Source organism: Amia ocellicauda, chromosome 16 (assembly GCF_036373705.1).
Source record: "Amia ocellicauda isolate fAmiCal2 chromosome 16, fAmiCal2.hap1, whole genome shotgun sequence".
Taxonomy (NCBI): Eukaryota; Metazoa; Chordata; class Actinopteri; order Amiiformes; family Amiidae; genus Amia; species Amia ocellicauda.
This window is the reverse complement of record NC_089865.1, coordinates 24,837,503-24,850,498: the sequence shown is the minus strand read 5'-3', so window position 1 is coordinate 24,850,498 and position 12,996 is coordinate 24,837,503. Positions and strand designations below refer to the sequence as shown.

Sequence of the window (12,996 nt, the reverse complement as noted above, 5' to 3'; positions counted from 1 at the left end):
TGCAGCACAGTTCCACCCACACTTACATACACTCATACATACACACCATATATACCATAATTGATTTAGCTTTTTGTTGATGCACATACATTCTGAATATGTCGAATATGAATGTGCTAATGTTAAGATGAAAATGCATTTAAAAACTTTGTCACTATATAAGAACATTGTTTTTAAATAGTTTGTTTTTATTGGGAAATATCTAATAATAGACTTGACTCCAGAAATGTTCATACCCTTTATTTAATGTAATGGATTTAAACAACATAAGTGTACATTCAGTCACGATTTTTTTAGATGTGTTACGCATTCCCATCAAATAAATTGCAAGATTTAAAAACAAATAATTGAATACAAAAATATTTTTGCTAAAAAAAAAATGTATACATGTATGTTGAGAATTACACTCTTAAGTTGAGCACACACTGTTTTTCATTTTAGGCAAAGGATGAAGCCCCAGAAAAGGGCACAAGAAGAATTGGCCCGAGATGAAGACATTGTTTAACTATTTACATTGTAAAAGCTTGTACAGCTTTCAATTAAAAAAGTTAAAATACACAATAAAAGAAGTGTGATAAAATGCATTGTAGTTGCTTGTGATATTTGAATAAATTCAATGTTCACAAAAGGTTAGCAGAAGGTTATTCACTAACGTTAAGAAGTAACGTTCTAAGAAGGAATAGAGAACTTTCCATATTAACGTTCTCGTAATGTTACTTGGGCAGGTAACAATTTAACGTTGCAGAAATCGAGTAGCAACGTTAGAATGTAACGTTGTGAGTGACAAGGTGAATTTGTAGAGTTGTGTTCATGTTGTCACACTCTTGTGAGATAACATAGCCACAACATTTACACAACGTTGTAGTTTTACGTGGCAGGAACTAAATGGTAATTAATATTTTTGGCATTTTAAATAAATCAGAAACATTAGGACATCACCAACCTGATGGAACACTCATAATTGCTGCAACTATATTATTTTCAACATCCGCCATTTTTAACAACCGGGTCCGTTATAAATGTGTGATATTTCTGTTACAATTAAAACAAAAAATAACCTATATATGATAACATTAAACGAAAGTTGTATAGTAGCCTAAAACATTACATATAGGCTATACTTGAAACTCTTTTTAAAGTTTTTTTTTATTTCATTGTTGTTTATAGCAATATAGCGCTCACATTCTTAACTGTAGTCATTAATAACTGCAATATTAATAATTAATATTAGTCGCAGCAGTATCTGTTTATAAATAAGCTACTAATTTAAAAATAGAAAAGGCGCTCTCCTGAATATAATAACCCTTGTTCGTCAGACCTTGCTTATATGTGGTCGTTTTAGAGCTACAAATGAGGAGCTGTAGATATCAAAACAGTGCTTCACGGAACAGTACACTATGAACTCGCGGACCCGGATGCTGCTCAGAGGCAATGTGTCAGGATAACCTGTTTATATCAGTTGCACCGACATAAATAAGCTGTGGCTTCCCCTTTAAGTCAAAGATTGTCAAAAGTGGGCGTACTCCGTGATACGCGTCACTGTATCACTCTGCGGGAAGAGAAAATGGGGAAACTTGAATTTGGATGCCGATAGGATCTTAAATGGAATAACAAGAACAAGGTGAAAGCTGGTGCAATAGAGGGATACAATCTATTTACGCTAACCAATTTTGTTCTTTTCCTTCGCTTCAGTGTCTTGCCTTCATTGTTGTATTATTTCACATGAAGACAACATGATGGAATCGCTTTGTTGGTTGCATGCAGTTCATGTTTTATATGAATTAGTTTTGCAGGCGACAGGCCTGTCTGAAATTGACTGCTCAAACTAAAGAGTATACTTTTTTTTTAATTAAATAAAATGCATTGTTTTGTGTAGGGAGGGAAGTTTGCATTGAATGCATGTTTTTTCTTTTGGGGCTAACCGTGATCGGATTACATTTCTACTCAAAACAGGCCTCTGACTGCAGAGACTGGAATTCGAGTGTCAACACACACCAGGCACTTTTCGCTACTACACTTGCACCATAATAGCATCGTTTGAAGTCTAAGTTTTTTCTGCGACGTCGTTCACATGTGATTCAAAACTGAACAGGGAAGCTGGTATAATTTAGTTAGTTGGCTATTGACATTTATTCTGAAAATAAAAGTACAGATGGAAACCGACGGCACTAACAACGCTCAAAAACGTTTGTGCAGCTTAGGTACTTACATTATTTTGACATCGAAGTGTTTTCTGTTTGTTAAATTGTTAAAATACTTAAATGTACTGTTTGAGACTATGGTAATTCCCCTATTTAGCTACTTCTACGTATTTCCATGTTACAGAACTCGAGGTTGCTGTCAGTTTGGGCGAGTGCACTTCCCCCCTCCCCCCCATATTTAACTCTCTGAATTAATGATACGGAAGATAATCAGAAAACCTGTCAGTCAATAAACGTTTTTGAAGGCGGTGGCAGGAATGTTGCATTCGTGAGTGGGTGCGCAGCGTAAACAAGCATTGTAGTTCTAAACAGGCAATGTAAGGAAACAATGACGTTGCCAACATTAACGTATTCAAAACACCGTCGCAACAATATTATATTCACTTTAATTAATTAATATTAGATCTTACTTTTGATCTCTTTTTTGTCAAATATAAAGATAACTTGTTAATTTCGGTATTTGCAATCCAGTGCACTGTATTACAATCGTGTTCGATTTCCATTTAGCACCAATAATAACGTTATTGTCTTGCAATACGGCTAGCTAGTACACGCTAAGCTTCTCAAGTTCATACAACCTGACCGCGCGCCCCCGGTGGAATCCTTACAGATTTCCTTATTTAAAAATAAAATAAGAAAAATCCCACATAGTCTGACTTACACTACATAGTATTACAAAAAAGTATAGAAAAAGCCATAAAGGAGATGCAACTGGATGTATGGGACTTCTTTTGCATTTAGGTGGTTTAAATGTACTTTGATTAAGTTTAATCGGTGATCTTGACCAGTGGTGCTTAACGACTGCTATTACTTATACTTCTCTCATGCATAGTATTTTAATGTTGTGAAGATATATATTATTGTATTATCCCCTTTATATTTTAAGTGTCTTGTATAATTTATAGCTACTCATTCAAATCTGGTTGGGTTTTGCTAAGTAATTAGACAATGTCTGCTTCCTAAGACTGCATCCAAAATACAATTTCTTACATTGTTTTTTCTTCTTTTCTATGGTTGTATAAATATATACAGATGGGTGACAAATTAAAGGAAAACTCTGAATAAATGAGTGGAGGAACATAATGAATGCACATGCCTCCTAAGAGGTTTACTATAAGATACAATATAGTGTGGCATGTATAAAAATGCTGAGCAGGCCCAGTTGACCTTGATTTTGGATCAAGATGGCAAGAGGAAAGGATTTAAGTGACTTTGAAATATTATTAGGGCACAAATGGCAGGAGCTTCAGTCACAAAGAATGTTCAACTAGCTAGTGTTCTCGACAAGTTGACGAGTGCATGTGTGGCAACATCAAGAGAATGGTACAGGCCTGACTGCTTGACCTGCTACAGTGAGGGGTCTGGAGGCTCCTAATTTCTTTTAACTCTAATTTTGTTTTAACTCTGCCTTAATTGAAGTTAATCTTTTCTGTAGTTTGCTTTATTTGAAGTCAATTCTGTACAGCTGCTGAGTTGGTGAAAGTAAATAGGTTGAAGGAAAGGTGATTTAGATCTAGAAGCCACAGTGCTGGCGTATGAGCCCCATTCACACTGAAATGCCAGAAAATTTCAGGCAACGTTTGCCTGCTTTTCGCCTGTTGCACCCCATTCACACTGGCTTTGAATGTGTGCATATTTTGGCAAAAGCATTGTAGCCATGGGAACAAGATGCTACAGAAGCCTTGGGATATGGGAGTGGAGACAGAGACCCATATTCTGGATGTGTTTGTACAAGATTGACAATTTCCCCATTTTGGCAGTTTGCACCCATTGTGTTTACTGGGCTCACTACCAAGAACTAGTCAGGAGGGAAAGTCAAACGATACGCCAATCTAGGTGTGTTTCGTGCTATGACCAGTTCATCAGGTTGTATGGTTGTGTGTTTCTGCGGTGTGGTCACTGGATCCAGCGGTCACAGATCATTTGAACCAGTGAACCCAGTATGAGACTCGACTCTTGATTCATGGTTGAGTGACGAGAGGCGTTGGGTGTGGGGTATTGACACACTGCAGCAAAGAAATAAAGCATGACAATACATTATGTGCATATCTATATCTCCCAAAAATCTGGGCATGCAGATCTGCGATTGATTGATTGATCAAAACAACGTATTATTATTATTTTTTTAAGTTTGACATTAATGCATTAAAATCATTATTAAACAATTTGAAACAAACTACCATCAGTGTCACTGTAATTAGCTCGTTCACATAGAGGTTTGTTTCATAAAGTACGGTTCAAGTTCATTTGGGCAAGAGTGTGAATAACAAATTTGGCAAACGAACTGAGACCACCGAAAGACGTGGTCTCAGCCCAATTTGGCAAAATAACCGAGTTTGGTTCGCTTGAAAAACTTGAATGTGAACACGGCAAGGTCTCGGTTCTTTTGCAATCATGAAATTTACTCCACATTTCTCCCAATAATATTGGGTGATTAGATAGAGCATACAATTTGATCTAAAGATGCCGCATGGGAGCGAGTCATTTTTCATTAATATTGCATCTTATTTGTACTTTTGTTTGTCAGATCTGCGCACATTCTGCACAACGTGAATGCACACTTCTATGATTTGTTTGTATCAGATGTAGATTGTCAAATGTATTAGACTACTGCATGAATTTACTTTATTGCCGTCATATGTATTTGATATTGTATGCGTTATGCTGTCATTTCTTATATGCACTAATCATGTAAAATGTGGTGTTTTATTAATACAAAATGAACCAGGCTCACTTGATAATTGCAATATGATCTGAGTCCTGAGACAAAACAAACCCGAGTTACAAACTGAACACGTGTGTACACAAGGCAAGTGTGAACAGCGAGCACACTCACTGATGCATTGTTTCAAAGCAAACTAATCAAACCGATTTCATTTGAAACAAACCCAGTGTGAGGGGGTAACCCTTTGGCTGATTATATTTTGCATTATTATTGGTATATAACTTCTGACATGTGACAATAGTTAGTATTATATATGCCAACCTGTTGGTTCATCAGTAACAACATAAAGTTTACAAACGAGAGGAGGCCATTCAACCCATCGTGCTTGTTTGGTGTCCATTAGTAACAAAGTGATCCAAGGATCCTATCCAGTGTATTTTTTAAATGTTCCCAAATTTTCAGCATCAACCACATCGCTGGAGACTTTGTTCCAGATTGTGACAACTCTCTGTGTGAAGAAGTGTCTCCTGTTTACTGTCTTATAAGCCTTGAAGCCCAATTTCCATTTGTGTCCCCGTGTCCGTGTGTCCCTGCTGATCTGGGAAAGCTCCTCTGGTTTGATGCGGTCGATGCCTTTCATGAGTTTGAAGACATGAATGAAGTCCCCACCTAGTCTGCTCTGGTGAAAAAGTTCAGTTTCCTCAGTCTCTCTCAGTAGGACATTCCCTTCTAACCTGGAATAAGTCTGGTTGCTCTCCTCTGCCTCTAGAGCAGTGATATTTTTCTTGAAGTGTGGAGTTCAGAACTGTAAATGACTGCTTTCTAACTCAATTTGTCAGGGATCCAACCAGAGAGAGTGCATGCATTGATTTGATCTTTTCAAATGACCCAAGATCGAGTCAGAGGGACACTAGTAAGAGAACCAATGGCAAACTGTGATCACAATATGGTTAGATTTGAGGCATACTTTCAAAAAACAAGGAGCAAGTCTAAAACAATGGTCTACGATTTTAGAAAAGCAAACCTTGAAGGTATGAGGTAGCACTTATAAAAGTTAGACTGTAGCACACTGGATACAGATTCAGTTGAAAATGGATAGTTTTATTTTAAGAATATGCCACTTGAGGCACAGGAAAAATTTGTACCAAAACTCAGCAAATTAAGGGCCTGAGGGCCAAAAAGCATCGACCAAAATGGTTTATTAGAAGTATGCAAAAAAATATCAAGAGAAAGAAAATGTTGTACAGCGCATACAAAAGGGATGGAGACGAAACAAAATACAAAGAATGTATAGAACTGCAAAGAGATGTTAAGAAAGGGATCAGGAAAGCAAAGAGGGATATTGAAAGAAGCATAGCTCTTGGAGCTAAAACTAATGCAAATGTCAATACTACAACAGGAAGAGGTCAATAAAGTAGGAAGTGAAACCGCTTAAATGCAAAAATTTAAGTATCTTAGAAAACAAATAAGATGTGGCAAATTTCTAAATTAGTATTTCACAGGGGGTTTTACAAAAGAAAAATATGGATAACATGCCACAATCAGTGGTTAACAGGTTAACAATCAGTCCATTCAAACTCTAAGAAAGATCAGGATGAATGAGGAGGAGGTACTAAAGGGACTACCAGAATTAAAAACAAGACACATCACCTGTGCCAGATGGTATATTTCCAACAGTACTTAAAGAAATTAGGGAAATTATTTATAGGCCGCTAACTCAAATATTCCAAATGACACTTAGAACAGGGGATGTGCCAACTGACTGGAAAACTGCAAATGTCATACCTATCCACAAGAAAGGGGACAAAACTGAGCCAGGAAATTACAGACCAATCAGTCTTACCTGTATAACTTGTAAAATGTTGGAATAAATGATTAGACAGAAAATAGAGGAGCATCTTAATGAAAACTATATTCTTGGTGATAGTCAACATGTCTTACTAATTTGCAACTGCAGCTGTAGATCACATGCAAGCATATGATATGATATACTTAGTTTTTCAGAAAGCTTTTGATAAGGTTCCACAGGGGATCAGTATTAGGGCCTTTGCTTTTTTCTAATCCGTATTAATGATCTGGACTCTGGGATAGTTAGCAAACTTGTCAAATTTACAGATTATACTAAAATAGGTGGCTCAGCAGATACAATCTCGGCAGGACATGTATTTAAGAAGTCCACTATAATTACAGTATGGGAGGAATAGAACTAGAAGAAGTAAAGCATGAGAAAGACCTAGGAATCTACGTGGACTCTATTGTCAAAAGTGTAGAATTTAAAACCAGGGAAGTAATGTTAAGACTGTATAATCCACTAGTTAGAACTCATCTGGAATACTGTGTACAGTTCTGCGCACCACACTTCAAGAAAGGTAGTGCTGCTCTAGAGGCAGTTCAGAGGAGAGCAACCCAACTTATTCAGGTTTGAAGGGAATGTCCTACTGCAAGAGACTGAGGGAACTGCACCTTTTCACCCTGGAACAGAGGAGACTAGGTGGGGACTTGATTCAAGTCTTCAAACTCATGAAAGGCATCGACCAAATCAAATCAGAGGAGCTTTTCCAGATCAGCAGGGATACATGGACCCGGGGACACACATGGAAATTGTGTTATTAGTTATTAATAGACACCAAATGAGTATGTTGGGTTGAATGGCCTCCTTGTTTGTAAACTTTCTTATGTTCTAAATCATTACAAAGTGATCACCTTTATCCTATGGTGTAACATTTCTATAACAATGCACTGTCCACCACCATCATCAAAACACCAAATGAGGGAATATCTTTTGGATGAATGGTGTTCCATCCCTCCAGTAGAGTTCCAGAGACTCATAGAATCTATGCCAAGGCACATTGAAGTTGTTCTGCTGGCTTGTGGTGGCCTAACACCTTACTGAGACACTTTAATTTGTCACCCATCCATGTGTGTATTAATATATATATGTGGCATGGGGGAGCTCACCCTGTCACATGGAGTTGCTGTGTGAGAGGCTTAATTGACTGATTGCTGTTTCATGTATGATTGGCCAATCAGTCAGTTATCCCTTGGGCCTACACCACACCCTTGGACTAGAGATGCAGAGAGACCGAGAGCAGTAGAGCGAGAGACTTGAGAGAGAGAGACACTGCCTCCTGGGTGCCAACTCACAATATATTCATATACATATAATTATTATTTAATTTGTATTTCAGATGTATGATAAAATCATGCCAGTTGAAGAACAGTCAGCTCCTTCTGCACAAGGTAAGAACTGCCATTAACAGGGTATAATTCACTAATTATGCTAATTCACTAATTGCATTATGGCATTTTAGAACTTTACTAAATTAGAGACATCAGACTTCATGATTAAGAATTATATTGTAACAATGCTCCTTCCTCAACAATTGCATTTTGCTTTATATCTACTTGAAATGTTTTTGATTTAGTGTGTGAACCTTGTGAGAACTAATAGCCTGTAACTGGTTGAAAAGATGAGTATTCTTAAGCTTATTAAAAATACTTCTCAATCTATAACCAAGAACAGAATATTTACTTATATTGTTAATTGTTGAACTTCCTTCCTGTGGTTTTAATTAATTTGTTATAAAAAAATAATAAATATTTGGGTAGATTGGGTAGTTGTTATATTCCAATAATTGGATAAGCACAACATCCACACACACACACACACACACAAACAACTACACGTGCCTACTAACAGATCGAGTAGCTTCCCAAATTCATCATAATCTTAATGAATTGTCACAGTGTTGATATAAGAATGAACATTCAGTAAAATATCTTTTGAAAGCAAATCAAAATCAAATTGTATGATGGATTGAACAGTATTCATTAATAGCATATGTTTAAAAACAAATACACCATTAATCATTATTACTAATTACCACAACAGTCATCATTCAATTTTTCATAATTGACTGTCATTGTGATATTTTCCCAGCCAAGTAAATAGTACAAGTACTAATAGCTGACAAATTAATATTTAGGAAAAAACAATGGAAGCATTTTTTGCATTCTTAAGAAAAAAAAAATGTGTAGCTATAATTGCAGGTAGACTACATGGAAAGATAATAACCACGCCATCAATCAATCAATCCTTTTACACATAAATTGAAGCAAAGATCTTAGAGCTACAATGCTGTAATACCGACAACTTCTAACATTTGTAATAAGTATCAGCATTTCACTAACTGGTTATTCAGTTCACCTTCAAAATTGCCATATTCTTCCCTGGCTGTTGAAGCAGAGAGCTGTGGATCTTTTACACTCGTTCTGGGAGTATTTTGGTTTAACCCAAATACTAAGAAGCGTTTAAGGAGTACAATTCCGCTTAAATCTATAACATGAAAATTGGAACCCCTAGTTACAGTATCTCTCAAGAGTATTCACCCCCCTTGGACTTTTCCACATTTCATTGTTACAACATGAAATCAGAATGGATTTAATCAGGATTTTTTCCATTGATCAACACAGAAAATGTCCATAATGTAAAGTAAAGTGAAAAATAAAAGTGAATAATATAATCTGCAAATCAAAAATACTTGAATGCATAAATAATAACCCCCTTTGCTATGACACACCTGATTAAGCTGTGGTGAAACCAATTGTCTTTAGAAGTCACGTAATTAGTTGAATGGAGTCAATTAAGGTGTGGCACATGATTTCAGGTTAAATGCACCCGTCTCTGGGAGGTCACACAGTTGGTTGGTACAATTCCTAACAAAAGCTACATCATGAAGATGAAGGAACATTCAATGCAAATCTGGAATAAGGTTCTTCAAAAGCACCAATCAGGGGTAGGATGTAAGAACATTTCCAAGGCATTGAGTATGCCCTGGAGCACAGTAAAGTCCATTATTAAGAAATGGAGAGAATATGACACAACTGTCCATTTCTATTTGTATACCACCCTTCACAAGGTAGCCATAGAGTGCTTTACAGAGTGGTAAACCTAGAACAAACATACAGGAAAAGAAAAGAAAAAAAATTAAATAAATACAAATAGACCTTTAACAGTTTAACTAAAATAAAGTAAACCAATATTAAATAAACCATTAGGCATGAAGGAGAGAAAAACAAAAACTCCTATGAATGGCATGTAGGAGAAAATAAATCTCTGGGGGTCCACAGCTTAAGGCCCAGGCCTAATGATTGCCTCCTCTCCTGGCAATATAATTGTTACAGCAGCAAGGAGATCAGAATGTTCTTAGTCGGTGCCGCTCGGGGGTGTGAGGGGGTTGGAACATCAACCACCCTTGGGTGATGATGGCTTGTCGGACCTTGGGGTGTGGCTGCCTTGTTAGCCCTCCGTGGTGCTGTGCCTCTGGGATGGGTTGTGCCTCGTCGGCCTTCCACGGTGAGGAAAGAGGTGCCTTGTCAGCCCCTCAGAGGGTGCTATTGCTGGAAGACAAAAATAACATTTTGCTCAGATACTGGTCATTGTAATGCAGGACATCTCCAAAAACAATTGTTTAACATGTCCATGGCACACCGGCGACACTATTGGCTAGAAAAGCAGAGATTAAAAAGTTCTCCATTTATGTTCATATCTATGGCATTCTGTTTTAAGTGAGCGAGTGAGCATTTTGTTGGTTTAATTAATCTTGTCCTTAATGGAGCTACTGTATCTAAAGCAGTGCATAAAGTATTGTTGAAGTTATTTAATAATTTAATATTTAATGACAGATCCTGTCTGATAAAGTGTAGGACTGCGAGGCTGCAGCCTGACCGGTGCTCTGAAGAGTGACGTTAAACAATTAGCTATACTATCAGATAACATTAGGGCTTCTCTCCAGTTGGGAGCCCATCTCTTCTGTATAAGCCAGGCCTTTCCCAAAAACAATCCCAATTATTCACAAAAGCTAAATTATTTGATGCATACCAGTCTCTCAACCAGCTACTCCCTCTGTGTAATGTTGGTAGGGGGCCAAAGACAATTTGATTGACATAGTTTTTTTGCTTTTTTGCATAGCGATGTACATTTTTTTTTTTTTTTTAATCTGATTGTTTATGTCTTGTATCATTAATGCCAGCCTGAATGCTGGGCAGTTCATCTAATTTAGCCTCAATGTCAGAAACTCTGGCTCCCGGGAGGCATTTTACTGCTACTGCTGGTGACACAAGCTTTATATTTCAATATGGAGTCTCCAATAATTAGCACCTTCTCAGCAGACGCACAGCTGAGGGGTTCAAATCTGTTTGCGATCCGAATGGGAGACTGGTTCGCCGGATTTCTAGCTTTTGATTTTATGCTTCTAGTGTCTCTTTTTACTGAGACCAGTGTCCTGCTGACTGTGGAGTCGCCGGTGTGGGCCTCTCGCTGGGTACAGTGGGGCCAGGAGAATTAGAGGATGAATCCAGGTTTGTACAGACCGAGTCTAGCCAATTTTTGGTCTCTTTTATGTTTCTAAGAGTATCCACACGCTCCTCCAACATGCGTACTCATTCTGCCAACTTCTTATTAACTATGCATTTTGTGCATGTAAAAAGACATATTAGCAGTACTCACCTTTTGTGTGTCGCTGTTGTATTTGCTTCACATCTCAGAGGTAGATCCATGGTACATTCACTCCTGTGTGTGTTGCTGCTGATGTTGTTCATGCTTGAGGTGCAGTACTCCTGGTCACGTCGGCATGTCTGCTGTATTTGCTCACTCGCTCTCTCAGGTCTGTTTCGCTCAATAAACCAAGGAAAACATCCCTGTAGACTCCTGAACTGTGAGTGAAACCAAAGTGTGAATCTGACTAGATCAGGCCATCCTCAAAAACTGAATATCTGTGCGAGAAGGGCACTAGTCAGGGAGGTCACCAAGAGGGCTATGGAAACTCTAAAGAAGTTAGTCTTCCACGGCTGAGCTGGGAGACACTGTGCATACTGCAACAATAGCCCGGGTGCTTCACAAAAGTGAAAAATTTGCATCAAATTTCGTCTAGAGTTTGCCAGAAGACGTGGGAGACTCTGAAACCAAGTGGAGGAAGATTCTATGGTTTGGTGAGACCAAAATAGAGTTTTTTAGAGCTACAGTGAGGGAAAAAAGTATTTGATCCCCTGCTGATTTTGTACGTTTGCCCACTGACGAAGAAATGATCAGTCTATAATTTTAATGGTAGGTGTATTTTAACAGTGAGAAACAGAATAACAACAAACAAATCCAGAAAAATGCATTTCAAAAAAGTTATAAATTGATTTGCATATTAATGAGGGAAATAAGTATTTGACCCCTTCGATTTAGTACTTGGTGGCAAAACCCTTGTTGGCAATCACAGAGGTCAAACGTTTCTTGTAGTTGGCCACCAGGTTTGCACACATCTCAGGAGGGATTTTGTCCCACTCCTCTTTGCAGATCCTCTCCAAGTCATTAAGGTTTCGAGGCTGACGTTTGGCAACTCGAACCTTCAGCTCCCTCCACAGATTTTCTATGGGATTAAGGTCTGGAGACTGGCTAGGCCACTCCAGGACCTTAATGTGCTTCTTCTTGAGCCACTCCTTTGTTGCCTTGGCTGTGTGTTTTGGGTCATTGTCATGATGGAATACCTATGCACGACCCATTTTCAATGCCCTGGCTGAGGGAAGGAGGTTCTCACCCAAGATTTGACAGTACATGGCCCCGTCCATCATCCCTTTGATGCGGTGCAGTTGTCCTGTACCCTTAGCAGAAAAACACCCCCAAAGCATAATGTTTCCACCTCCATGTTTGACGGTGGGGATGGTGTTCTTGGGGTCATTCCTCCTCCTCCAAACACGGCGAGTTGAGTTGATGCCAATGAGCTCGATTTTGGTCACATCTGACCACAACACTTTCACCCAGTTCTCCTCTGAATCATTCAGATGTTGGCAAACTTCAGATGGGCCTGTACATGTGCTTTCTTGAGCAGGGGGACCTTGCAGGCGCTGCAGGATTTCAGTCCTTCACTGTGTAGTGTGTTACCAATTGTTTTCTTGGTGACTATGGTCCCAGCTGCCTTGAGATCATTAACAAGATGCTCCTGTGTAGTTCTGGGCTGATTCCTCACCGTTTTCATGATCATTGAAACTCCACGAGGTGAAATCTTGCATGGAGCCCCAGATCGAGGGAGACTGACAGTTATTTTGTGTTTCTTCCATTTGCGAATAATCGCACCAACTGTTGTC

The 12,996-nt window shown here is 38.4% G+C and overlaps 1 protein-coding gene across 2 annotated transcripts in view; it reads left to right on the top strand.

Annotated features, from left to right (window-relative positions):
• The first annotated feature begins 1,521 nt into the window (after window positions 1-1,521).
• The window catches only part of zdbf2 (zinc finger, DBF-type containing 2), a 42,511-nt gene continuing 31,036 nt past the window's right edge, over window positions 1,522-12,996 (top strand). For both annotated transcript variants that reach the window (XM_066687749.1, XM_066687750.1), the window contains exons 1-2: window positions 1,522-1,621; window positions 8,055-8,106. In XM_066687749.1, coding sequence (XP_066543846.1) covers window positions 8,055-8,106 — 52 coding nt within the window. In that variant the 5' untranslated portion in view covers window positions 1,522-1,621. The remainder of the gene's footprint in view (window positions 1,622-8,054; window positions 8,107-12,996) is intronic.